Here is a 26527-nt window from a genome sequence, read left to right on the forward strand (position 1 = left end):
AAACTACCCCACCACCCTTTTCTTCCTGCCTGTTCTTTTGAAAAGTCACATACCTTCCTGAATGTCTAGTTCCCAGCCTTGATCTCCTTGTAACCATGTCTCTGTAATGGCTATAAGATCATACCCATTAACCTCTATTTGTATCATTAATTCATTTATTTTGTTCTGAATACTATGTGCATTTAAGTAAAGGGCCTTTAATTTTGACTTTCTACCATTTTTCCCCTTTGACCCTATTTACTGCTTTTTTTAATGTTTGTACACTCTGTCCCTTTCTGTCACACTCTGGATACCATTAGCTAAATAGCTGTACTGCAATGCTGCCATGTACTTTTGCTTTGTTAGTCTACGTATCCCCTCTCCAGAATCCTCCCTCCCCCACTACCCCCCTCTTCAACCACCACCACCACCCACTCACTCCCAACCCACCATCTATTTAGTTTAAAGCTCTCTCTACAGCCCAAGTTATTCGATTCGCCAGGACGCTGGTCCTAGCACAGTTCAAGTGAAGCCTGTCCCACGGGAACAGCTCCCTTCCACCCCAGTACTGGTGCCAGTGCCTGATGAACTAAAACCCATTCCTCCCACACCAATCATTGAGCCACACATTTAACTCCTTGACTTTATTTACCCTATGCCAGTTTGCCTGTGGCTCAGGCAGCAACCCTGAGATTATTATCTTGGAGGTTCTGCTTTCTAATTTAGCTCCTAATTGTTCAAATTCTTTCAGCAGAACCTCCTTTCTTGTCCTATCAATGTCATTGGTGCCAACGTGGACGACAACAACTGGATCCCTCCCTTCCCATTCCAAGTTCCTCTCCAGCCCTGAGGAGATGTCCTTAACCCCGGCACTGGGCAGGCAACACAGCCTTTGGGACTCACACTTACGGCTGCAGGGAACAGTATCCATCCCCCTAATTATACAGTCCCCTACCACTACTATGTACCTATTTTCCCCCCTCCACTTGAATCTCTCCCTGTACCACATCAGTATGCTCATCCTCACTGCAGTTCCCGCTCCTGTCCACACAGCTTGCAAGAACCTCGTAACTGTTGGACTGTTGCAGGGGCTGAGGCTCCTCCAATGCTACCCCCTGAGTCCCCATACCTGCCTTCCCTGCGGTCACACCCTCCTGTCCTTGATCACATACCAAATTTGAATTACCTAATCTGAGGGATGCGATTGCCTCCTGGAGCAAAGTGTCCAGGTAACTTTCCCCCTCCCTGATGTGGTGCAAGGTCTGCAGCTCGGATTCCAGCTCCTCAACTCGGATCTGGAGTTCCTCCAGCTGCAGACACTTAGTACAGATGTGTTCACTCTGGATCACCTTGGTGTCCAGCAGCTCCCACACGCTGCATCAGCAACACATTACCCGTCCTGCCATCACTATCGTATTTTCTTTAATTTATTAATTCATTACTCTGGCATCCCTGCTCTTTATGCTTGAAGAATCCCCCGCCTTTTACACTTTAGTGTAATTAATTTTTTTACACCAGTATCGATCTTCTACTTAAGCTATTTTTAAGAAAAAGAGAGGAAAAAAACAGACTAGAGACCTAAACAAAGACCTTACTTTTACTTTGAAGACTAGAAATACTCAACAATCTGACTCACCAATCAGCTGCTTTCCTTGAACTCGCGTCACGTTGTGATTGGTGTCACTCCGCCGCTGGTCTGACTGCAAGTAGACCTCTCGATCCACGCGATCCCGCTCACTCAAAATATACTATTTTGAGCCAGATAATCAACTTACTAGTTTCCTGTAACATCACAGTTGCATTCCTCTCTTTTTTTCCCTATTGCTGCTTCACAGAAGCTGAAACAGTGAAACAGTGCGCTCCTCAGCTCCCGACTGTCTCCCGCGGGTCTGCTCCGCTCCGACTCCCAGCAAGGTAGCTGAGCTTAGATCATCATCTCTTCAATGATGTTCCACATAGTGACTTACCCAGGGCTCTTTCAAATTTCCAGTGTCAGACATTGACCACGGCCCCAACACCAGCCGTCTGGGCAATTTCATCCAAGAATTCAATCACTGTGACAGAGCCTCAAGCTATTCCAGCCCTAAAGGTTTAGCGTAAAATCCCGAATGATCCTCAGGTGTCCTTTTTAAGGAAGGAAAACTGCTGTTGTAGCCTTGGCTACCCTATATGTGACTCCAGCCCCAAACTGCTATGAAAGGGAAGATGCAGCAGTTTGAGAAGAAGGCCTGTCACCAACTCTCGGGACAACTAATGACGGCCAATAAACGGAGGCCTTGCCAGTGACATCCATACCCTGAGAATGATTATTCAGACTTCTGATGGCCTCTGTTTGAAGACTTTCAATGAGATTTTCAGTGGCGGTTTTGGAACTGTGGGCTGTTTTCTTTTGAAGGTCCTCACTTGAGGCCATGTGTTGAGACTGCCCCATGCCCCTTTTATGGAATAAGCCCCTAACACCCAGTAACAGGGTCAGTGCGGGGCCCTTTGCACCCTTTGCACAGGAAGGTCAGTGACTGGGTTTACTCCCTGCTCATGCCCGCTTTTCAACATTGCCAGATGCAACTTTGCCGAAAAAGGGGATTGAGTAACGTTGTTGCTGGGATTTAGCAATGGTACTGTGCAAGGAGGATGTGTTTTGAAAGCTGCAGTGAGGGTTCTGTACCAAAGGGATAGTTCCCTCTAGTTTGTGAATGATGCTGAAATGCCAGAACAGAGATGGGAGCTACTCATTGGGAGGATGATACAAAGCACCTAGAATTCAGGGGTAAGTTGATTGATGGCACTTCTGAGCTGGGTATTGGTGGAAACAGGTGATTAACGGGCGTGAGAATCTTGTTTGTGGAAAGATTACAAACCCGTCACAGTCCTGTTGCTGATGCAGTTCAGCATCCTGTGCAAAATGAATAAAGCTCCACTTTTCCATTCATCGCACTATCCAATTGGTTCAGCTTTGTCTCAGGGTGAGTTCTCTGTACTAGGAGCTGAGCCTGGGCTTCTTTTAGCTGGCATTCCCAATTAATTAGACGCACTTGCGATACTGACTCTTGCTACACTGACTGGGCTTCAGCGAATGTTCTATGACAGCCAGCAGCAAATGTTCTGACACTTTGGAAGCCCTCTCCTAACACAGAATGCATTTGATGCCAGGCTAGAAATCTGTAGTTTAATCTTCCTGCTGTTCTTTCATGATGTTGTATCTGCTTGCATGCAATTGTAATGTCAAGGTGCTCGTCAGAGCAAGGGTTGATGTGGCACTGAAAAGTAGCACCACCCATCGTATACTGTATAGAGTCACATGGTAATAGACTGGTAGAACACTCTAGAAGCAGCCTATCTGCATGGCAGCAGCACCATGCATGACACTAACTGAGATCTGTACATAGTTAAAGATCAACAATAAATGGTTCATGTTTAAACATACAAGTCTCAAGATCTCATCAATGAGACATCAAACAAACCCATAATGCAACAGCTGTCAGTAGAACAGCGTCTGTATGTGCAGCTTGTCATACCAATGGAGAGAGGGAGGGTTTGCACTTTACATGCAGCTTCCACTGCACACTGCACCAACACTTAACCAGGAGGGTCCCTGAGTCAAAGAGGGTCTGATGAGAAACTGGGAAACTTTATGTTATAATGTATTTTCTGGTGATGAAGAGATTAAAGGGTTGTGGTTATGGTGCAAGGTTACGGTGCAGGGTTTCAATGCACGGTTGCCATTATGGTGCAGTATTGTGATGCAGGATTGCGATTATGGTGTAGAGTTACCGTTACAGTGCAGTATTGCAATGCAGGGTTGCCGTTACAGTGCAGTATTGCAATGCAGGGTTGCCGTTACAGTGCAGTATTACGATGCAGGGTTGCCGTTACAGGGCAGTATTGCGATGCAGCATTGCCGTTACAGTGCAGTATTGCGATGCAGGGTTGCCGTTACAGTGCAGTATTGCGTTACAGTGCAGTATTGCGATGCAGGGTTGTGGTTCTGGTGCAGGGTTGCAGTCACAGTGCAAGTGTTGCAGTTCCAATGCAGGGTTACAGTGTAATACCATTTTTTAGTTGTGGAAACATTACCAGTGTCCCTCCCTGATGCTAGTCCTGTTTGGACTGTGCTGATCTGGCCTGGATTGAGGGATAGGACACCAGTCTGGATGTCCCTGTGCCTATTCACTCAGCATAATTCCATATTGTGATCTGTATTTAATCCAGTGGCGAAGACTGGTCTTGATCTTGCCGTGTGCCCTCTTTGGCCGAGCCCCCTTCTTGCACAATCCTCCTCAGATACTGACTATTCTGTTTATTTTTGACTCTTTCTGCAGGCCCAGGTGGAAGAGTTCAGGCAGCTGAAGGAAGCTCTTCATGCAATGCCAAGTTTCAAACAGCCTGGACTGAATCCAGCCATCCTGCAAGAACAGAATCAGGCACGGCATGAGCATCCCTGGGGTCCTGACAACAACCGGTCACAGGTTACTGAATGGAAGGTACACCTAGTTTAAGACAAAACTTCTCATAATATTTCGCTTCAGATTTGCTGGTTAGTTGCTGAGTGGTATAAATATTAAAGACAGTTTGAAGCTCTGAGGAGTCCTGCTATTGTTGGCACAGATCCTATTTCAAATCCTCAGCTTAGAAAAATGGGAGCTGCACTGTTTGAAATATTTTGGGTCATGTCATTAAAATCGTTAATGAGAACAACTTGAAAGAATCGCTGTTTGGTTTTGAAATAAGCTCCCATTTTCCCAGAGGTTGTCTAGCTCGGTATTTGCTGCGCTGGATGTCCTGGCCCAGATTCGCGGTGCCCCTCTGGAGAGGTATCTGAGGCAATGAACGTCAAGTAGGGTCACAGGTCTGTGTCCAGGCAGCGAAACCAAGGCCAGGCATCGCCCTCACCTTGCATCTTTACAGGCACAGAGAGGATGAAGACATCTCCAGGCCTGCAGCAAGGAGTCATCCAAACCTTCAGGCAAAAGCCAAACACATGACTCTCTGCCCAGGTTGCCTGTTTTGATTCATTTTTTTCCCCTCGTGTTTTGAAATGTGCTTGCTGGGTGAGAGTTACTGGGTGACAGTGTTGTGCTACCTGAACGCTGGTCAGATTTTCTGACAGTGTTCTGCCTCTTGATATCTAGCCTCTGGGTTGGGATATAGAAGGCCCTTAGGCTGGATGCAGTCCCTGCCTTCCAGCATAACAGCCCGTTCCTGTTATAGCTTTAACATCCATCAGAACAGACAGACAAGACCTTGTCTTAATACCATCTGAAGGATGGTACTTCTGACAATGCAGCACGCCCTCAGGATTGCACTGAAGTGTCAGCCTGGATTAGCTGCTCAAGTCCTGGAGTGGGCTCGAGCCCATTGGCCAGTGTGTTACCAACTGAATCCAGCTGACACTTTGAAGGTGGTGAAAAAAAGTCCAGTCCCACAATTTGCCTTTTTAACTTGGAAAGATTTTCACTGAAAGCTGACTGGAGAGAGCTCTGAAGATAGGGCATACGGACTCGAAACGTTAACTCTTGTTTCTCTCTCCACAGATGCTATTCGGCCTGCTGAGTTTTTCCAGCATTTTCTGTTTTTGTTTCGGGTTTCCGGCGTCCGCAGTGTTTTGCTTTTTATCTTACTGCGGAATCTCCTGGGTTTCTGTGGTGCTGAGGTTTTGTGCCTGGAGACAGAGTGCAGTCATTATCTTCCTTTATGTTAAAGGAGCAGCCGCCGCTGGGCGTGGGCGTGGGAGAGCGATCTCTGTCTCCCCAGCATAACAGAGAAACAGAAATGAAGGACGCTCCGGTGAAGGGCCATGCTAATGAGCCTCTGCAGGGACTCGGGAATGCGCCGGTCTGGGATTCGAACGATCCAGGGCACCTGCAGAACGAGGGGGCCAACCGCATGCTGCGATTCACTCGGACAGTGAACAGCCTCCAGCCTGATAGGCAGGTGAGGCCACAAACCTCAGTTAACTTCACGTGGGGTCGGTGGGGGTGGTGTGGTGGTTAAGCATCTCTGGTTTGAGGGTAAACGTCACTGGCCCTCCTGTTGAGGCCTTTGGAGGAGGAGTGGTGGGGTGGTAGAAACGGAGATGGTGGGTGGAATGGCGGCTGGCTTGTAACTCGGAGGATGGAGCTGATGTTGTTTTTTCAGGGTTTTAGGGCCACCGTTTTGTACAGAGGGATCTCTGGAGTGGCCGGGAATGGAATGGCTCTTTGTAACAACAGATCCTGAGGGATCATGGTGGGGGTGGGGGTGGTGGGGGGGGCGGGATCTTTGTCACAAGGTATCGTCAGGGGTCTATCCGTTTTTTACTTAAGGGCAAAATACTATGGATGCCAGAGACAAAAGCGAGAGGGGAACGGGACAAGTAATGAAGCAAAGGGTGAGTCTGGCTGAGGTGTAAACAACAACAGCAAAACCATGCCCAGTGCCTGCAGTGCAATAATACAGGAGCAAAGGTTATCATCTAATCATGTTGATCTTATTGTTGAGTCCGAAAGGTTGTAAAGTGCCTGATTGAAAGACGAGGTGCTGTTCCCCCAGCTTTCATTGAATTCCCTCCATCAGAGGCTGCAGACAGATTCTCAGCCGATTCCTACTCTGAGCTTTCAGTCCTCAAACTCTTTACTTGTCCCATTGACCCTTCCATTATTAAATCACTCTTACGCTTGACTCTATCACAGAACTTCCTGTTTGTTCCTTCCCCCGCCCCATTTTCCAGACTTCTGCACTTCCTAAAACCTGTATCATCTCCGACTTCTCCCCATTCTGACGAAAGATTATCGACCTGAAACATTAACTCTCTCTCCACAGATGCTGTTTGCCCTGCTGACTATTTCCAGCATTTTTATTTCCTGCTCATAAATCCGGCCCAAAATGAAAGTAGACGTTTGAAAAAGAAACTTGGAGCTGATTTTTATCGGTGTGCTCTCTGACCGTACTCTTGGGATTGAGACTGCCCCTGTGGCCTGGTCCTGCTAACCAGACTCCAGGTGGAGCTTGCTGACTGCATTCACCATGCAACGCAGGTCAGGCAGCATCTGTAGAGAGAGTCAGCAAGTCAGTGTTTAAGGTGCAGGTGCTTAACCCTCGAATGTTAACTTCCCTGTTTTCTCTCCAACAAAGCTGACTGACTGTCCAAAGTATTTCGATAACTTTCTGTTCTTGTCTCTGGTTTTCAGCATCTGTTTTCTCTTGCCCATTTTTTTTTAACTCGCGTGTTCCCAAAGTGTCTAAGGGGAGGAGTTGGAGACTGTGTGAGGGAGGCCATTCTAGCTGTTGAATGAAGTGCCCTCATGCTGGGCAGCAGGACGCACTCACAGATCTATTCACTAGAGTCTCGTGTTTCTCTTTGTTGACACAGGATACGAAGGTGACAGCTGATGGGGTGGATCACATTGAGGGTGTCACTGTTGAGCAAGGCCACATCATGCTGGAGGGAGGGCCAGCTGATAGGCAACAGGAGCCTCTTCCAACCGATGAGCAGAAGTCAGAGAGTCGTCCAATCAGCCATCAGATGAAGGTGAAGAGGTACGTCCACGAGGATTTTCCATTCCTCCAGTGAGAATGCAAAATGTTCTGATTTGATTGGTCTCACAGGCTAAGGTGAACAGGCAGCACACAACTGCCAACTGGTATCCAGGTTTCTTTTGAAGGTGCTGACTCCACGATCAGGTATGGGTTCCACTGGTGCTGACCCCTATTGGGTTACTGTCCCATGGACAATGACTCTCAACGGGATATGGGTCCCATGGACAATGACTCTAATAGGATATGGGTCCAATGGACAATGACTCTCACTGGGGCGTGTGTCCCATGGACACTGACTGTCAATAGGATATGGGTCCCATGGACACTGACTGTCAATGGAGACAACATCTTTCACAGGCAGGTTTTGTTTCGTGGAAGCTCCAGGGTGTTGGTGTGGGGGAAGATGCGAGCATGGGCATTGTATTTTCAGAACCTTCACCGTTCTGATTTTTCCGTGGATTCTACCCTTCGCCTCAAGGACAGGAGCATGCGGGGAGCCAGCTGTGTGTTTTGAATCGTGACTGGCTGGGACAACCAGCTGGGAGTTTTACATCACACTTTAGCTGGAGTTTAATTGCCTGATGCTTCCCACGGTGTCTGGGGCCTTGCAGGAAACTCTCCTTGCACACTAGCCAGTAACTCTTCTGAAGCAGCCAATCCATCCCAACTGTCAAAGATTACAGTCTGCAGCTATTCAGGGATAACAAATCCCTGTGTGTTGTGATTTACTGCTCTGAGAGTGAATCATCTCTTCACTTCTTTCACTCTCCGTGATTCTCTGTCTGCACTGCTGACATAACTGGGCAGTGTGTGTGTGCGCTTTTTTTTCTCTACAAATGTAGGTTTTGCAGAGAAAATGAATACCTTCCCCACCCCCACCTCTCCCCAGTCTCAGTGGTAAATGAAGTGTGCTCATTGTGATATGGACAGGAAGGTGCCAAGTTTCTGGGAGGGGGGAGTATTGTGATCCCATGGCTCCTGGCTTGGCAGAGAGAGAGAGGGAGAATGTGAGCACACACATGTGAGGCACACGTAAATAATGCATGTACACATTGCGTGAAGACAGGCTTGGGCTCGGCCATGAAGCCCCCAGAGTCAAATAGCTTTCTGACATTTGCTGTTAAGACTCGCAGGTGAATGAGCCTGCGGATCTGGTACCAGAGGGTGAATTTGTACCCGATAAAAGTTAGTGCCTTCACGAGGGAGAGGAGAAAATGAATTGCTGGAGGGAATTTAAAAATAGGTATTTGAAATTAATCTAATTTCCTTCTTTATAATGTGCTAATCTTAAACTGAAGAAAAGAGTGAGCAGCAGTGTAAATCATCTCCGTTAACCTGTGACATTATTTAATTGGGTCATTCTGCTGTTCACTGTTTGATTTGGCTGATAGGTGGGATGAGATTGTTAATGATGTGAACACAGGCACAGACTTTAAACTGCGCAGCCGAACAGAGCAAGTCCAAATCCCCTTTGTGCAGAATCATCGCGAGCTTCAGACAACTGCTCCTCATGTCACCAGGAGGCAGTGGAGTCCGGGACATCTAAACGCCAACTGGCGTGTGGACCGTGCGCATGATGTGAGAGGGGAGCCCGAGGAGGAGGAGGAGCAGGATGAGAGGATGGGTAAGTGACCACTGCTGCTGGTTATTCATTTCAACACAATATTCATCGTGATGACAGTTTGACAATAACCAGGCACAAAAAGGATGTGATCCTTGCAGTTGTACTGGAAATGCCAGCATCTGTGTCACTCAACAAGGCAGCATTGAGCCTCGAGGGGGCCGAGAGGTGGCCTCATTGGGGTCTTTTTGATTACAAAGGGATTTGATCAGTTGGACGTGGAGAAGATGTTTCCACAAGACCAACACGGGATTATAACATAGGAACGTGTATGAAGCAGGAGTAGGCCACTCGGCCCCTCGAGCCTGCTCCACCATTCAATAAGATCATGGCTGATCTGAGTTCTCAACATTCCTGTCTGCCCCTTATGACCTCTCACCCCCTCACTTATCAAGAGTCTATCCACCGTTGCCTTAAAAATGTTCAAAGGCTCTGCTTCCACCTCCTTTTGAGGAAACATAAGATAGCCAATAAATCCAACAGGAAATTCAGGGGAAACATTTTCACTCAGAAAGGGATGAAAATGTGGAACTTTCTACCACATGGAGCCTTTGAGGCAGATAGAATAGATACATTTAAGGGGAAGCTGGATAAGCACATTTGGAAGTAAGGATTGAGGATCCGCTGATGAGGCGGGAGGATGTTTACAAGCAGCATAAAGACCAGCAGAAACCAACTGGGCCCAATGGCCTGTTTCTGTGCTGCAAATTATATGTAAAACTGTGTATTTCACATTCAAAGGATGTACCAAACCATTTCACACACAATGAAATAACAATCACTATTTTAATGTAGAAAATGTGGCACTCAATTTGCGCACGTACAAGATCCGACAAACAACAATGAGATAAGTGACCAATGAGTTGTGTTGGTGTTGACTGGGACACGGGGGAGAACTCACCTGCTCTGACTAGTGCCGTGGGATCTTTGCACTCACCTGAACGGGAGGCCAGAGTGTCGGTTTAGTGTTCATTTTTTTTTCCTTTAAATTCCTTAATCTCATTTTACTTCTCCAGTCTTACCTCCAACCCCACCCCCGCCTCGAATCATTCTTCCACTAGAAACATTCTGATCCAATGCCTCTGGCATTTTGTGTTCCACCCCACCCTTTGTTTCACCATCGGTGATAGAGTCATCAGTCAGCTTGATCCTACTGTCTGGAATTCCTTATGTATGTCTCTGATTCTCTCTCCACCTTTAAAGGAAGAGCAGAATTAAACTGCAGTTATAAAATCTGTAAGCGGCACTCCCCCCCCCCCACCACCCCCCACCCTGCCTCTGTGCCCGGTATCACCATGTCCCTTTCCCCCGTGTTCAGTGTCACCGTGTCCCTTTCCCCCATGCCCGGTGTCACCGTGTCCCTTTCCTCCCCATGTTTGGTGTTACCATGTCTCTTTTCCCCCCCCTGTGCTCGGTGTCCCTTTTACTCCCCCCTCCCTCCGTGCTCGGTGTCCCTTTCCCCCCTGTGCCCGGTGGTTTTTGACTGGGGCTGCCACAGGGCTTTGTTCTTGCTTATGTTTTTGGAAAGGGTGAGTATAAGGATGTAAAAGAGCCTGATGAGTAGAGACAGGTTCAAGATCTGGGTCAGTGCTTTGATCAGCCCTGTTTCCAACCTTCCCTTTGCTTTTAATATTTACTGATTTCCTGTTGCTCGTCATGAATGTAACAACTCCACCTCTGCACTTTATTTGACCCAGGGAAGTACAATTAAAAGAGTTTGGGTAAAGTGTATATTTAAACTACTTCAGGATTTCAGCCACTTCCTGCAACAGCTACAGCAGAATCCTGATTAATTCAGGGAAGGATAAAAGCTGATAATTGACATATGGGAAAAGTGCTGGACGAATATCTTCATTCTAAGTTCATGTCCTTCCCTTAACATTCTCTCATCCCCTTCCTCTCTGATTCTTTCTGACACAGTCACTCTTTCCTGCTCCCCCTCAACATCTCGCTCCACCTCTTTTCAGCCCTTCTCACTCCCTCTTTCACCTGGTCTCCGCCTCTTTCCCCCCACCTCATTCCCCCTTTTTCCCCCACCTCGCTCGCCCCCTCTCTTTTTCCCCCACCTCGCTCGCTCCCCCTCTTTTTCCCCACCTCACTCGCTCCCCCTCTTTTTCCCCCACCTCGCTCGCTCCCCCTCTTTTTCCCCCACCTCGCTCGCCCCCCCTCTTTTTCCCCCACCTCGCTCGCTCCTCCTCTTTTTCCCCCACCTCGCTCGCTCCCCCTCTTTTTCCCCCACCTTGCTCGCTCCCCCTCTTTTTCCCCCACCTTGCTCGCTCCCCCTCTTTTTCCCCCACCTCGCTCGCTCCCCCTCTTTTTCCCCCACCTCGCTCGCTCCCCCTCTTTTTCCCCCACCTCGCTCGCTCCCCCTCTTTTTCCCCCATCTCGCTCGCTCCCCCTCTTTTTCCCCGCCTCGCTCCCCCTCTTTTTCCCCGCCTCGCTTCCCCTCTTTTTCCCCGCCTCGCTCCCCCTCTTTTTCCCCGCCTCGCTCCCCCTCTTTTTCCCCGCCTCGCTGCCCCTCTTTTTCCCCGCCTCGTTCCCCCCTTTTTCCCCGCCTCGCTCCCCCTCTTTTTCCCCGCCTCGCTCCCTCTCTTTTTCCCTGCCTCGCTCCCCCTCTTCCCCCCTCTTTTTCCCCCCTCTTTTTCCTCCCTCTCTTTCTCCCTCTTTTTCCTTCCTCTTTTTCCTCCCTCTTTTTCCCCGCCCCCTTTTCCCCGCCTCTTTCCCCCCCTCTTTTCCCCCTCTTTTCCCCCACCTCGCACCTCCTCTTATTTCCCCCGCCTCGCTCCCCCTCTTATTTCCCCCGCCTCGCTCCCCCTCTTATTTCCCCTGCCTCGCTCCCCCTCTTATTTCCCCTGCCTCACTCCCCCTCTTTATCCCCGCCTCGCTCCCCCTCTTTTTCCCCGCCTCGCTCCCTCTCTTTTTCCCCGCCTCGCTCCCCCTCTTTCCCCCCCTCTTTTTCCTCCTCTTTTTCCTCCCTCTTTTTCCCCGCCTCTTTTTCCCCGCCCCCTTTTCCCCGCCTCTTTTCCTCCCTCTTTTCCCCCTCTTTTCCCCCACCTCGCACCCCCTCTTATTTCCCCCGCCTCGCTCCCCCTCTTATTTCCCCACCTCGCTCCCCCTCTTATTTCCCCCGCCTCGCTCCCCCTCTTATTTCCCCCGCCTCGCTCCCCCTCTTATTTCCCCCGCCTCGCTCCCCCTCTTTTTCCCCGCCTCGCTCCCCTTCTTTTTCCCCGCCTCGCTCCCCCTCTTTCCCCCCCTCTTTTTCCTCCCTCTTTTTCCTCCCTCTTTTTCCCCGCCTCACTCCCCCTCTTTTTCCCCGCCTCGCTCCCCCACTTTTTCCCCACCTCGCTCCCCTTCTTTTTCCCCGCCTCGCTCCTCCTCTTTCCCCCCCTCTTTCCCCCTCTTTTTCCTCCCTCTTTTTCCTCCCGCTTTTTCCCTGCCTCGCTCCCCCTTTTTCCCCGCCTCGCTGCCCCTCTTTTCCCCACCTCGCTCTCCCTCTCTTTCCCCGCCTCGCTCCCCCTCTTATTTCCCCTGCCTCGCTCCCCCTCTTTTTCCCCGCCTCGCTCCCCCTCTTTTTCCCCACCTCGCTCCCCCTCTTTCCCCGCCTCGCTGCCCCTCTTTTCCCCACCTCGCTCTCCCTCTCTTTCCCCGCCTCGCTCCCCCTCTTATTTCCCCTGCCTCGCTCCCCCTCTTTTTCCCCGCCTCGCTCCCTCTCTTTTTCCGCGCCTCGCTCCCCCTCTTTCCCCGCCTCTTTTTCCCCGCCTCTTTTTCCCCGCCTCTTTTTCCCCGCCCCTTTTCCCCGCCTCTTTTCCTCCCTCTTTTCCCCCTCTTTTCCCCCACCTCGCACCTCCTCTTATTTCCCCCGCCTCGCTCCCCCTCTTATTTCCCCCGCCTCGCTCCCCCTCTTATTTCCCCCGCCTCGCTCCCCCTCTTATTTCCCCCGCCTCGCTCCCCCTCTTATTTCCCCCGCCTCGCTCCCCCTCTTTTTCCCCGCCTCGCTCCCCCTCTTTTTCCCCGCCTCGCTCCCCCTCTTTTTCCCCGCCTCGCTCCCTCTCTTTTTCCCCGCCTCGCTCCCCCTCTTCCCCCCCTCTTTTTCCTCCTCTTTTCCTCCTCTCTTTCCTCCCTCTTTTTCCCCGCCTCTTTTTCCCCACCCCCTTTTCCCCGCCTCATTTCCTCCCTCTTTTCTCCCTCTTTTCCCCCACCTCGCAGCCCCTCTTATTTCCCCCGCCTCGCTCCCCCTCTTATTTCCCCTGCCTCGCTCCCCCTCTTATTTCCCCTGCCTCGCTCCCCCTCTTTTTCCCCGCCTCGCTCCCCTTCTTTTTCCCCGCCTCGCTCCCCTTCTTTTCCCCCGCCTCGCTCCCCCTCTTATTTCCCCTGCCTCGCTCCCCCTCTTATTTCCCCTGCCTCGCTCCCCCTCTTTTTCCCCGCCTCGCTCCCCTTCTTTTTCCCCGCCTCGCTCCCCTTCTTTTTCCCCGCCTCGCTCCCCCTCTCTTTCCCCGCCTCTCTCCCCCCCTCTTTCCCCGCCTCGCTCCCCATCTTATTTCCCCCGCCTCGCTCGCCCTCTTACCCACTCCCCCCCGCACCCCCCCCCCCCCACCCCTCCCCCGCCTCGCTCCCCTCCAGGTCTCACATCCCCCACCCCTATCTCTGTCTTCATTCCTTTATCTCCCTGTTCCATTCAGATGCACTTGCATTGCCACGTGCTGGTCTTCGGTTACTTTGCTGCTTGATCATTTTAGCTTTGGTCTTGATTTTAGATAACGAGTTGGATGAAGTGGATAAAAATGATCCTGGGAAGCTGTTAATGCACGCCATGTCGTCCAGGAACAAGCTGATTGCACAGGAACCACTGGTATGTACCCTGACTGTGTGAGGAATGCATTACATTAAAGATCTACTCCAACTCCAGCTCAAAAATAGAGTGAAGTGGGCTAAATATTACTGGATTGATTTGAAGCTGACACACTCTGTATTTTTAAACAATCAAGTTCAAGGGCCCTGATCCTAAAACTGGACAGAAATTGAAATATTTCTGCAAATGTTTACAGCATAAAAATTTCTCAAATAGCAGCTGGACAAAAACCTAACCATAAAAAGTCCTTGGGGCACCTCACAAAGTATTCTAATGGCTTATGACATTAATGGTGCTATGTAAATGCAAGTTGCTGTTGTTAATAACTGTATGTTCTGAGGGGTTTCAGTTCTCTGAGCCATGAGTGTCTCACAGTCAATAACTCCTTGTGGATAATGGGAAATGTGTTCCATCTTGATTGAGGCTCTGTGAAAGCTCCCTTCACTCCAGCCACAAGGCACAACAAAGTTTTTGAAAACCCGCTGCAGTTAAAATCTATGCCCCAGCCTGAATTCACATAAACCTTGCAGGGCAAGCAAGGTTGGAGGGGGAGGCCAAAGCACCTTCAGACAAATGAACAGTGATCTTTTCCCACCATGTGTATGGTCAGCAGTTAATCTTTTAAGTGTAGCTTGATTTAGCAAATGCACAAAGCCACAGCAACTGTTTAAAGGGGTATTTTATTGAGCTGACTACCTCTGTGTCAGACCCAAGTAGAACTGGAAATAGGCTTGGCCAGATGAGCTTCCGCAGTTAGAGAGACTTCAGTAATAAAAGAATGACAACGATAACTTTGCGTTTATATAGTGCCTTTTGTGTAAAGTATCTTGAGGTGCTTTGTAGGAGTGTTAGCAAACAAAATTTGACACTGAGCCACATAAGGAGATATTAGGGCAGATGAACAAAAGACTGGTCAAAGAGGTTTGAAAGAAAAAACGAATTAGGAGCAGGTGTAGACCATTTGGCCCCTCGAGCCTACTCCCCCATTCAACAAGATTATGGCTGATCTGATTGCAGCCAAACTCCACTTTCCGGCCTGTCCCCCATAACCCTTGACTCCCTTGTAACTCAGCCTTGAATATATTCAATGACCAGGCCTCCACTGCTCACTGGGGAAGAGAATTCCAAAAACTGACAACCGTCTGAGAGAAGAAACTCCTCCTTCTCTGTCTTAAATGGGAGACCACTTATTTTGAACCTGTACCCTACCAGTCCGAGATTCTCCTATTCCTCTCAGCATCCACCCCATCAAGCCCCCTCAGAATCTTATACATTTCAATAAGATCATCTCTTATTCTCCCTTCAGACCCTCTTTAGAGTTTGGGAGGAGAGAGAGAGAGAGTTTAGGGAGGAATTCGAGAGCTTGGGGCCGAGATAGCTGAAGGTACGGCCTCCAATGGTGAAGCTATTAAAATCAGGGATATGCAGGAGGTCAGAACTGGAGGGAGTGCAGAGTGGGTTGTAGGACTGGAGGAGATGACAGAGATAGGGAATGTGTACTGAGGGTATAAAAGAGTAACTACAAATTAATAGGATATAGATTGGGACCATTTGCTATTTGAAGAAACTGTTTAGTACAATCACTGTAAGAATACCTGTGTTATAGTACAGTTATATATTCACACGTTCATGTATTCTTCACTAATTTCTCTTGTTGGGTAAAAGCTGAAACGAGGTCTATTCTTTCGATCTTTTTGAAGGTGTGAGCAAGACACAGGGGAAACGCAGCAGTGCAACCAATTTATTGAACAGTTTTCTATTTGTCCTCCTCAACTTGCTATCAGAAGCTCACTCACATAAAAGAGCCAGTGAAGATGCTCTGGGACCCTCAGTGAGCTAAACTCGCCTACGCGAGAAGCCTGAAATACAGAAACTGCAGGAGCTAGAACGAGTGGGCAGAAAAGACCCAAAATCGAAGCTGTCTGATGAATGCAGTGCTGAGCTGTTCGGTTACTTTCGTGTTGAAAAGCAGTTCTCTGCTGCTGCGATTGTGTCAATCATCACTGTCATTTGTTTCTGCCTCGGCTCAGATCTGCATTCATGGATTTTTAATTGATTCACAATTGTGAGCCGTGCCTTCAATTCCCTCCCTAAACCTCTCCGCCTTTCTACCTCTCTCTCCTCTTTGAAACCTCCTTTTTGTGGTCACCTAGCCTAATATCTCCTTATGTGGCTTGGTGGCAAATTTTATGTACATAAGAACATAAGAACTAGGAGCTGGAGTAGGCAATTCAGCCCCTTGAGCCTGCCCCGCCATTCAATACGATCATGGCTGATCTCATTTCGGTCTCAACTCCATTTTCCCATCCTCTCCCCATAACCTTTCAACCCGTTACTAGTTAAAAATCAGTCTATCTCCTCAAATTTATTCAGTGTCCCGGCATCCACTGCACTCTGAGGTAGTGATCTCTGCAGATTCATGACCCTTTGCGAAAAATAATTCCTCCTCATTTCTGATTTAAATCTACCACCCCTTAGCCTAAAACTATGGCCTCTCATTTCTAGAATGCCCAGAAGGGGAAACATCCGCTCCATGTTTACTTTGTCTATCCCCTTTAGTATCTTATAAACCTCAATTAGATCTCCTCTCATACTTTTAAACTCTAGCGAGTATAGGCCTAATCTGCTCAATCTCTCCTCATAAGACAAGTCCCACATCTCTGGAATCAATCTAGTGAACCTCCTCTGAACTGCCTCCAGTGCAACTACATCCTTCCTCAAGTAAGGGGACCAAAACTATGCACAGTACTCCAGGTGCAGTCTCACCAATGCCTTGTACAGTTGCAACAACACTTCCCTATTTTTATACTCTATTCCTTTAGCAATAAATGCCAAAATTCCATTTGCCTTCCTTGTAGTGCCTGGAGATGTCTCACTGCCTGCAAGGCACTACGTGGATGCAGTTTGCTGTTGCTATGACGTCACGTGAGGTGTTGGTGATGAGCCTTCTCCCTTATTGGACGCTCAGGGAATCAGCTGAACTAATCACAGCCGCACTTGCCCTGTGATGGGGACTCGTGCCCAGGAGCAGGTGAGAGGGTTTAACTTTTGCCAGAGAGAGTCCAGACCATTGTCTTCACTTTTTAATGCCCCTTTCTCTCCTCCTCTCTCAGAACCTTCTGGGGCTCACCTTAGCCAACTCCTCTCCTCAGTCCCCTTCCCAAAACCCAGTCCTTCAAGATTGTCATGCAACACCAATGCTTGCATTTTAGCATCTCACTCCACCGAGGCGTAGGGAAAGACAAACACATCTCAGATTATCATGTCGAGGAAAGTCAGCCAGGCATTGATCATGGCACAAGCCTGAAACCTACGATAATACTTCAGGGAGAGTTGACCACCAACAGACTTATCGCCACACAGCTCACATCACTTTTCCCGCGCTCGGTAGTCAAGGCCCAAGTGCAGGTTTTAATCCGTTGTCTCTTCAGATCCCAGATATCGATCCGGACCCGGCTCAGGATCCCAATAACCAGGGAGAAGATGAATTTGAAGAAGCTGAACTCGAGAGGCCAGGTTTTGCGGGGAAGGTGGCTGGGCTGAAGGAGCAGCAGCTGCTCATTAAACTGGCTCCAAAGGTACGTGGAAGCCTGAAGCCGGAATGTTTCAAAAGCTGCTGATTGACGGTGTCTAATTTCTGATGAAACAAAATCGTATACAGGTTGAATATCCTTTATCTGTACATTCGAAAGCACCCAAAAATCGAATGTTTTTCTAACTGGATGTATGGTCCCTCCCTCCTGCCAATCACAGGTAACGTGATGAACTGTGGGGGCTCCTACCAGTGAGCTGGGCAATCTGGGGGGCAGGGCAGGACTTTTCGGATGAGGGATCTGGTCGAGCGTGCAAACACTGTAAATGTCTCTATAATAAAGTTTTACTGTTTCTTGATTAAACCAGTCTGCCCCCTAGAGCCATCATATTTGGTGATGAGGGTAAAATCAGCTTTGACTCTGTGCCTCGTCCTGTTACTGTGAGTAAACCGAATTTTAAAAAAATTACTCACCAGCCATGCCACTGTTTGGAAGAATTGACCCATATGATGCTAATATTGAAGGTTGGAGCCAGTATGTTGAGCACCTCGGATTTTACTTTGTAGTAAATGAAATAACCACCGAAGGAAAGTGGAAAGCAATTCTCTTCAGTGTATGTGGCAGTAAAATGTACAACCTGATTGGTAACCTGACTGCCTCGAGCGCGCCCAATTCCAAGTCATATAAACAAATTAGTGGACCTAATGAAAACACACTTCCAGCTGAAGCCATCCGTGATAATGCAGCACTTTAAATTCAGTTTGAGAGTTCAGGCCCTGGGAGAGTCCTATGCAACCTATGTAGCGAACCTCAAGCACTTAACAGAATACCACAACTTCGGAGAAGTTTTAAGCGATTTGCTGTAGGACCGATTGGTATGTGGAGTCGAGGACAACGCCAGTTGCTTGCGGAAGTATTTTAAATACACCCTAGAAATCTCCCTCGCCATGGAAAGTGCTGCGAGAGACTCGCAGGCTTTGCACCACATGGGTAATGATGCCAAGCTTCGTATTGGGCATGAACCTGGCACCGAGTGTTACACAAAAGACAGACCTGCAGAATTAATGCATGATTCAATGCCCACTGTGAGAAACATTAAAAAGCCTAACAGAAACGCTTCATCATCAGTTTTAAGGCAACATTGCTATAGATGTGGAGGTGACCACGGAACAGGTACCTGTGAACTCAGAGGCTGAATGCCATTACTATCATCATAAGGTTCACGAGGTTAGGCAATGCCGGACAAAGTTGAAGCAGCCTGCAAAACCGCAAACAAGCATGATAGATGTACCAGGTACAGCAAAGGCTGAAGCTGCTGCTCCTGATGTTTACTCCTTATATAATGTAACAGCTGTGCAGACTGAGCCTATTTTGGTGGCAGTACAAGTGAATGAGAAGCCACTGACAATGGTGCCTCAAAGACGATGGTAGGAGAGCTCACTTTTGGGTACCTTAATGAATACAGCCAATAAACTTAGAGCAGGCAACCGCTAAATTAAGAACTTACATGGGAGAATCTATTCAAGTAAAGGGCATCGTCACTGTCCCAGTCTCTTACAAGTGACAGACAGCCCAACTGCCTGTAACAATAGTGAAAGGAGAGGGACCCAGTCTCGTCAGCATGCGATATTTTCCAGAGAACAACAGAAAGTCTTTTGCAAGAAGTCGCACAAGTGGCAGTATGATGTTCTCACCACTGGGTCAACCAAGACAGAACACTTGGCCAACCTGGAGGAGGTGCTAAAGAGGTTCATGGAAGCCGGCGTATGGTTAAGCAAGGGAAAATGCACATCTCGCGCACCTAAAATCACTTATCCAGGTCACAGGGTGGACACCACGGGTTTGCATCCGGTGGAAGATAAAGTTCAATCTTACCCAACCTATCAACTGTATGGGCACCATCACACTCGCTACTAAAGAAGGAATCACCGTTGGTCATGAGGTTCACAACAGGAAGAAGCCTTTGTGAAAGAAAGAAATTGCTTCATTCATCGTGGTTATTGGGACACTACGACCCATCGAAAGAGCTGGTGTCAACATGTGATGCCTCTCCTTACGGTGCAGGAGCCATGTTATCACATAAAATGGAAAGGCCCATTGGCTGTGTCTCAAGAACCCTTTCCCAAGCCGAGAAGGACTATTCTCAGTTAGAAAAAGAAGGATTATCAGTAGTATTTGATGTAGAAATGTTTCCCTAGTACCTACATGGACGACATTTCACCATGTCTCGGACCATAAACCATTAACGGGATCATTCAGCAAGGGTAAGGCCATTCCGCCAATAGCATCAGCAAGAATACAACGCTGGGCTCTGACATTATCTGATATACTTCTTTGTACTGTCCTGGCCTACACATTGCAAATGCAGATGCACTCAGTCACCTCCCATTACCAGGTAGCATTGTAAATACTCCCGTTCCACAAGAATTAGTGCTATTATTGAATTTCTTAGATTCTTTGCCTGTGTGCGTGGAACACATTAGAAGCTGGGAGAACAGAGAGCCAATATTGTCAAAAAAATCAGAGACCTTATTATTGCAAGGATGGCCAAACTCTCCTGTATCTGAAGAATTGGCCATTCTATGTCAGGAACACGGAATTAAGCCATCAAGGAATTGTGTTGTGGCATTCAAGAGTTGTCGTCCCTCCGCAAGGAAGAGAATCACCCTTGACAGAGCTTCACAGTGCATGTCCAGGCGTAGCAAAGATGAAAGTGCTTGCGCAAAGTTATATCAGGTGGCCAGGCATTGACAGTGACATTGGAAGCATGGTCAATCACTGTTTCCATTGTCAGCAACAACAGAAGTTGCTTGTTTCAGCTCCCCTCATCCTTGGGAGTGGCCTGGTTGACCCTGGGTTGAACTACATATCGATTATGTGGGACCATTCTTAAGGACCACGTTCTTGTTAATTGTAGATGCACATTCAAGATGGATGGATGTGTACGAAGTCAACTCGCCAACATCGAAGTCAATTATCTAGAAGCTATGTCACTGTTTCAGCATAAAGGGCCTACCTTAAATTGTCGTCTCTGATAATGATACAGCCTTTACCAGCACTGAGTTTCAGAAATTTATGGATCTGAATAGAATCCGACATATTGAGGCAGCTCCTTGGCATCCCTCGTCGGATGGTCTAGCCATGAGGGCTGTACAAACTTTTAAGTCTGGTGTGATAAAAATAATCAAAAAGCACTCTATTATCATTCCAAGTACAAGTGGGATATAGAATCGTCTAAGCACAAAGATCATATCCGGGCAAGAGAGACATTCCAATTATCTGATCACCCTGTGATTAACATTGAACCATCGGCTTCTGAGGTGTGTGATCAACCTAGAACTGACATTCCAGGTGTTTCAGAAGAGTTGCTAAATCCTGCACTGCACAGTTCCAATGATGTGTCTTACAGAGCAGCTGCAGATCCTGTCAACCTGGTTCAGGAACCTCCGGTGGTAGAGCTACACCGCTCTAGCCATATAAGAAGAGCACCTCGGAGACTTGATTTATAATCATCTAAAATTGTATACATGTTTGTTGGATTGTTTAAATGTTTTTTCTGTAAAGAGTAATTATAAAAAAAAAACTAAGGGAGGAGGAAATGTGGTAACTGGATGTATAGTCACTCCCTCCTGCCAATCATTGCTCGTGTGATGTACTGTGGGGGCTCCAACCTGTGAGCTCTTTGCACAGGCAATCCGGGTTGGGGGGAGGGGGAGGGGTGGGGAGCGCTTTCTCGATAGAGATTTGGTCAAGTGCGCAAGCACTAAAAATGTGTCTAAAAAAGTTTAATTGTTTCTTGACGAATCCAGTCTGCTCTGTAGAGTCATCACAGAATGGCTGTGCAGTTAATTTGTATGTTAATAAAGCAATATAATATTACAGGTGTGATAAGCATTAACAGGTAAGAAATAGACTGTGAGAGAATTGGCAAATGGAGAAACAATCAGTATTTTTGACTATAGCCAGCCTAGGCTTAGGCTGTTGTAATGTAAGTAGGCCTGGGCCTACTTTATATATGGTAGACCCAAAAGCCGAAAATATCTGAATACCAAAACGCAGTCAGCCCCGAGGGCTTTGGGTAAAGGATACTCTACCTCTCCACGAATCTTCAGAGCTTCATTCTAATGCTTCAAAACACAGTAAATTAGATGAATTTCAGGAAAAGGTGGGAGGAAACTCTCCTTTAATTTCAATATCCACCTACATTAACCCTATGCAGTCCACCTCAAACCCAATTAGTATTTTGTGAGCAAATATGTTAGAAATTGACATTTTGCCACTTTCTGGAATATTCTTTCTGAATGTCATTTTCCTCAGTGGCACTAGTGGTTGTCATGTTTCCTGTAGGTTTGTATAACGTGTTTGGATTTATACAAAGCTGTGTGATTCTCCCCAGAGGGAGCTCCAGTCTCCACTGTGCTAATCTAATTTGGTGAGAATGGAGCTTTTGCCACATGCAGGAGGGAAAGGAGCAGGTAACAGGCTTCAGCACACAGCTGCATGCTGTGCCTCACGTAGCAGACCTGTACAATTACATTGGAGATGGCTGCATATAATGCTGATGTCTTATTCACTTACATTGTGAGATTTGAGATAAGGCAGCAGTTCATTAGTTGTTTTCACTTCTGATTCACAGCCTGTCTGCTCTAAAAGGCTTGCTAGAGCAAGCTGACCTTGCAAATATACAATGCTGACCTTCATTTTTTCCTCAAATCATTGAAAAAAAAGTGATTTGTGGGTGTCTAGTTCCTTCTCCCTTTCCTTGTGTTTGCATCATCCTCCCTACCAACCGCCCTCTCACCTGCCCCCACACCCTCCCTATCCCACATCCTCTTGTAGATGGGATCCAATTAATCCAGCCCCCTCTCTGCGACTTACATCAGTAGTTGATGTAGCGAGTGGAAAGCATTAAGTGTCTGAGTAATGGTTAATGCTCCTGCTGGGATATTTATGGTCACAAATTCTCTCCAGTTTAGTGACTGTGGAGTCGAGAGAGGTGAACCTGAGAAGCATTATATAATTTTAATATAACATTATGTAATTTGTTCTCTCCCTTGTCTAACTCCAGGGCGTCAATGTTGCCAGTAAGGAAGGGGATGAGGCCATGGACGAGTATGAGGAAGATCAGGAGGCAGAGAATGTAAGCACTGTCAGAGACATTATTGTTTTTCAGACTAAGGTTAGTGCCATCAGTTGATGGAGGCTTTCCTCTGCTTGGCTGTCAGGTGGAGGCCAAGGTACCCTTCATCTGGGAGCTCTAGCAATAACCGTTAGCCACCCTGGCTATAGTCAAACCCCATGATTGCGCCATCAGAACTGTGCGTTTAAACAAATAGGTACCAGTAAAGGTTACAGATCATAATTATTCAGAATTCTTTACAAAGAATTACTTGTGGTTAATCCACGTCACTGCAGAGCTTCATTCTAATGCTTCAAGACACAGTAAATTAGATGAATTGCAGGAAGAGGAGGGAGCAAACTCTCCTTTAATCTAAATATCCACCTGCATTAACCCTGTGCGATCCACCTCAAACCCAATTAGTATGTTTTAGTATATTAGAAATTGATGTTTTTGGTATTTCTTTCTGAATTGGAATTTAGAAAATTCTTGATTGCTTTTATTTCCTGGAGACTGACTCTACATTGATGAGTTCGGAAGAATTTAAAATCCAATTAATTGATTCCAGCTCTCAAATAGGAGGGGGAAAAGATCACAGGCTGTACTAACTCCTCAACGCTGAATAGAATTTTAAAACAATAATGAGTTCTGATAATCGCGGGCCATGGTAAAAGTAAAGTGGTGCTATGAGTAGGGGGATGACTAAACAAAAGTCGGAAATGGATCGGAATGGATGATTGGTGAAATGATTCGTCCCCAGCAACGTGTGTTGTTATTCATGTAGATAATAATCTGGAGGTCAGACCTGGTAATGACAGCAGATTTCCTTCCCTAAAGGACATTAGTGAACCACTACAGAGTAGATTCATCAGTGTGCTGTCAGAGATGATAAATTATAATTGTAAGGAGAGACTTGGGATAGTTGGGACTGTTCTCACTGGAGTACATACGGGTAGAAATAAATTAAATCAAGCTTGTAAAATTTAGAAGAATTTCAGTAACCTGAATAAGGAAAGACTTCTTCCTGTCATTGGAAAGTCAATGATGAAGGGCCATCAACTTAAAATTGTCACAAAAAAGAGGAGTTTGGAGCATGGTATGTTTTGCGATGCCACAACCGAGATAGAGACTATTACCTCTTTTAAGGCAAAACTGAGTATTTCAGGCAGAGGAAGATACATAGGAGCAGGAGTAGGCCATTCAGCCTGTCAAGCCTGCCCCGCCATTCAATTAGATCATGGCTGATCGTCTACCTCAATGCCACTTTCTCTGCGCTATCTCCATATCCCTGGGGAGCACAAAGGGTAATGGAATTACTTTCTGATTGCTTTAGCAAAGAGTAACACAGCTATGATGGGATGAATGGCCTCTTTCTTTATTGTAAACTTGTCATCCCATGGTGACTCACAATTTGATTTTAAAGCCTGCTGTGACATTTAAGAATGAAAGTGTCTGAATATCAGCAGCACTTGTGTGTAAAGTACACAGTCTATGAGAAGACCATCAACTAAAGAGAGTTCCTTATTTCAGTCAGATTTAGACATTTATCATATTGTTGTTGGATCGACCTGGGGTTGACACTCTTCCACTTTTATTTGTTGCATTTTATCTTGTGTGCTTCTTGGGATAGGAGGACAATGGAGGGGAGATGGAGGATGACCATGAAGATTCTGACCTCATTCACCAAGATGTCAATGTAGATGATGCTGGACTCGCAGATGATGAAGGCAATAAAGGAGAAGATTACTGAATCCGGATAGGGACAGAATTTGGTGGTGTGAACTTAGGGTGGTCTCCTGTTCCAAAAGTGAGGAGTTGGGGAGAAGAATTGAAGACTGAAGCTGTTGATGGGAGTGGGATCCTGTGTCTACGGATTTTTTTTGTGTTAAATCATGAAATGTAAGACTGAGGCTGACTCCTGGTATCTAAACTTTAATTTTTCCCAAACTGCATTTAACCTCCTTGCAGCCACCCTGACCACAGTGACTTTGCCTAGTGATGACATTTGACAGAAGTATTGATGAAGGGAGATGTTCTGCCTTGCCTGATAAATTATTTATGTAAGGGTGATGGACTGTGGTGAACATTCAGTTCCAGAGACGTAATGGTCGAAGGGCATCTGAAGATTGTCTCACTAATGGCACCACCCTGGGTGAACTTGAAAGGATAACTAAACAGACCATTCAGCGACGTAATGAAGGCACTAAAGTGATAAATGTATAGTATGCTGACTGTCATTTCTCTGTATCCAACACGTATACATATTGGATTCTTATTATATCAGTTCAAGAAAGCTTTATGTGACTCCCACATGTTTTGTGCAGTTGATCCCATTGAATCTGGAGAAGGTTCAATCCCATGGAGCTTGTGATACAGCATCACAAAATATGCTGCAGAATTTGTTCTTTTCTGTTGTACAATATTGATGACTGTAAACTTCATAGCACACACATGGACTTAAATTCATTGTTTACCGGCAATTCAAAACAACAAGACCTCTCACTTCCCTGGGTGTTCCTTTCCTTCCAGAAACTCAAACTTAGTGTCATCTAATTAGTGGTTCTTCATTTACATCACCACCTCTCCTGCTGAGAGATACCTGATGGCCATGCAGGTTTCTTCATTTATACCTTAGTTTTAGAACCCCATTGCAGGTGCCTAGTGATTTCCGTCTCTTTTTTTTTCTCTAAGCCAGTCAACAAACTCATTACTATCTCGCATTATTCCTGTTCACATGTGGCAGGAGAATGTCACATAATCGGCTAGTGGAGCTGGACCGATGGGTCCAGGATCTGGACAGGAGCAAAAGATTCTGTTCAAACTCCTGGTGTAGTTGGGTACGTTTAGCCATCTCTTGAATCCACAGGGAGTACGTTAAGTGAGGCAGTGATTGATTCCATTTTTATAATGGAGATCTAACCAAAACATTTTAATAGTTCTTTCTTCCTAATAATGTTGGAAAAGGATTTTTTTTTAAAATTGCATCAGATTCCCAGGTTGGGACCAGTATTTGTGATTCTAGGGTAAGTATAAGACCATTAATGAGAAACACATTGCACTCTATATCATATATCTGTGTGTGTCAGATACACGGAATACATTATTATGCACAAAGTTCAAATTTTGAGACCAAAACTAGGTGCCTTCTACAGCCTTTGTGGAGTAGATACTGTTTCACAGTAACAAAACCTTGCAGATCCTCCAACATCAGTGTTTATAATCTCAGACATTTTATGCTTTGTAATTTCTGTGCACAAAGTCCAAAATTGAGATTTTTTACACTTGAAATAAAACATCACTGATGCCAGTGTACAGTCTGTTGACAATTATTGTGTGTGTGTTATTATAACTATTTTGACAATTATCTAACCAATGCTTCACCACTGAAGAAAATTCCTCTATGTTTCCTTTCTTCCCAAGGCAAGAATATCAAAGCCAAGGGGAACTTTAAAGAATAAAGAAGCACAATAAAAAGAAAAATTGGAAAGGTTAAGAGGGATAGGGGAAGAAAATAGCAAAAACAGAATGGTCAATTTGAAAAGGATTTTCTATAAGACACAAGTATTAAGAAAATAGCTAAGGTTGACATAAGTGATGTAAGCTTGAGGTGGAGACTAATGGCCAAGATGCTTAAAAAAAAACTTGCCTCAGTTTTTACAGAGAAGGTAGAAATTGGGATTGTAGAAGCAACAGATTTGGTCTAGAACAGTTGGTGCTAAAGAAGTTAATAAAATTGAGATAAATAAATAACCAGGACCTGATGATTTACATCTGAAGATCCTGAACAAAGGAAAGGAAGGTTTGTGCCTGAAGACCAGAAGATAGCATTATGTAACTTCCATCTTCAAAGCACCAGAAAATTGTAAGCCATATTTTCTTATATCAGTTATTAGTAAAATACTAGAGTCTAT

At 46.6% G+C, this 26527-nt stretch overlaps 1 protein-coding gene across 7 annotated transcripts in view; it reads left to right on the forward strand.

Annotated features, from left to right (window-relative positions):
• Positions 1 to 25923, forward strand: part of LOC121288676 (Golgi integral membrane protein 4-like) — a 74831-nt gene extending 48908 nt beyond the window's left edge. For 4 of the 7 annotated variants that reach the window (XM_041207394.1, XM_041207395.1, XM_041207397.1 and 1 more), the window contains 8 exons: positions 4299 to 4460; positions 5680 to 5910; positions 7328 to 7494; positions 8886 to 9118; positions 13870 to 13964; positions 17396 to 17542; positions 22566 to 22637; positions 24247 to 25923. In XM_041207394.1, coding sequence (XP_041063328.1) covers positions 4299 to 4460; positions 5680 to 5910; positions 7328 to 7494; positions 8886 to 9118; positions 13870 to 13964; positions 17396 to 17542; positions 22566 to 22637; positions 24247 to 24366 — 1227 coding nt within the window. In that variant the 3' untranslated portion in view covers positions 24367 to 25923. Of the gene's footprint in view, positions 1 to 4298; positions 4461 to 5679; positions 5911 to 7327; positions 7495 to 8885; positions 9119 to 13869; positions 13965 to 15664; positions 16012 to 16822; positions 16996 to 17395; positions 17543 to 22565; positions 22638 to 24246 lie in introns of those variants that run through there. The other 3 variants (XM_041207396.1, XM_041207399.1, XM_041207400.1) reach the window with 3 other exon arrangements.
• The last annotated feature ends 604 nt before the right edge of the window (positions 25924 to 26527 follow it).

Source organism: Carcharodon carcharias, chromosome 15 (genome assembly GCF_017639515.1).
Source record: "Carcharodon carcharias isolate sCarCar2 chromosome 15, sCarCar2.pri, whole genome shotgun sequence".
Taxonomy (NCBI): domain Eukaryota; kingdom Metazoa; phylum Chordata; class Chondrichthyes; order Lamniformes; family Lamnidae; genus Carcharodon; species Carcharodon carcharias.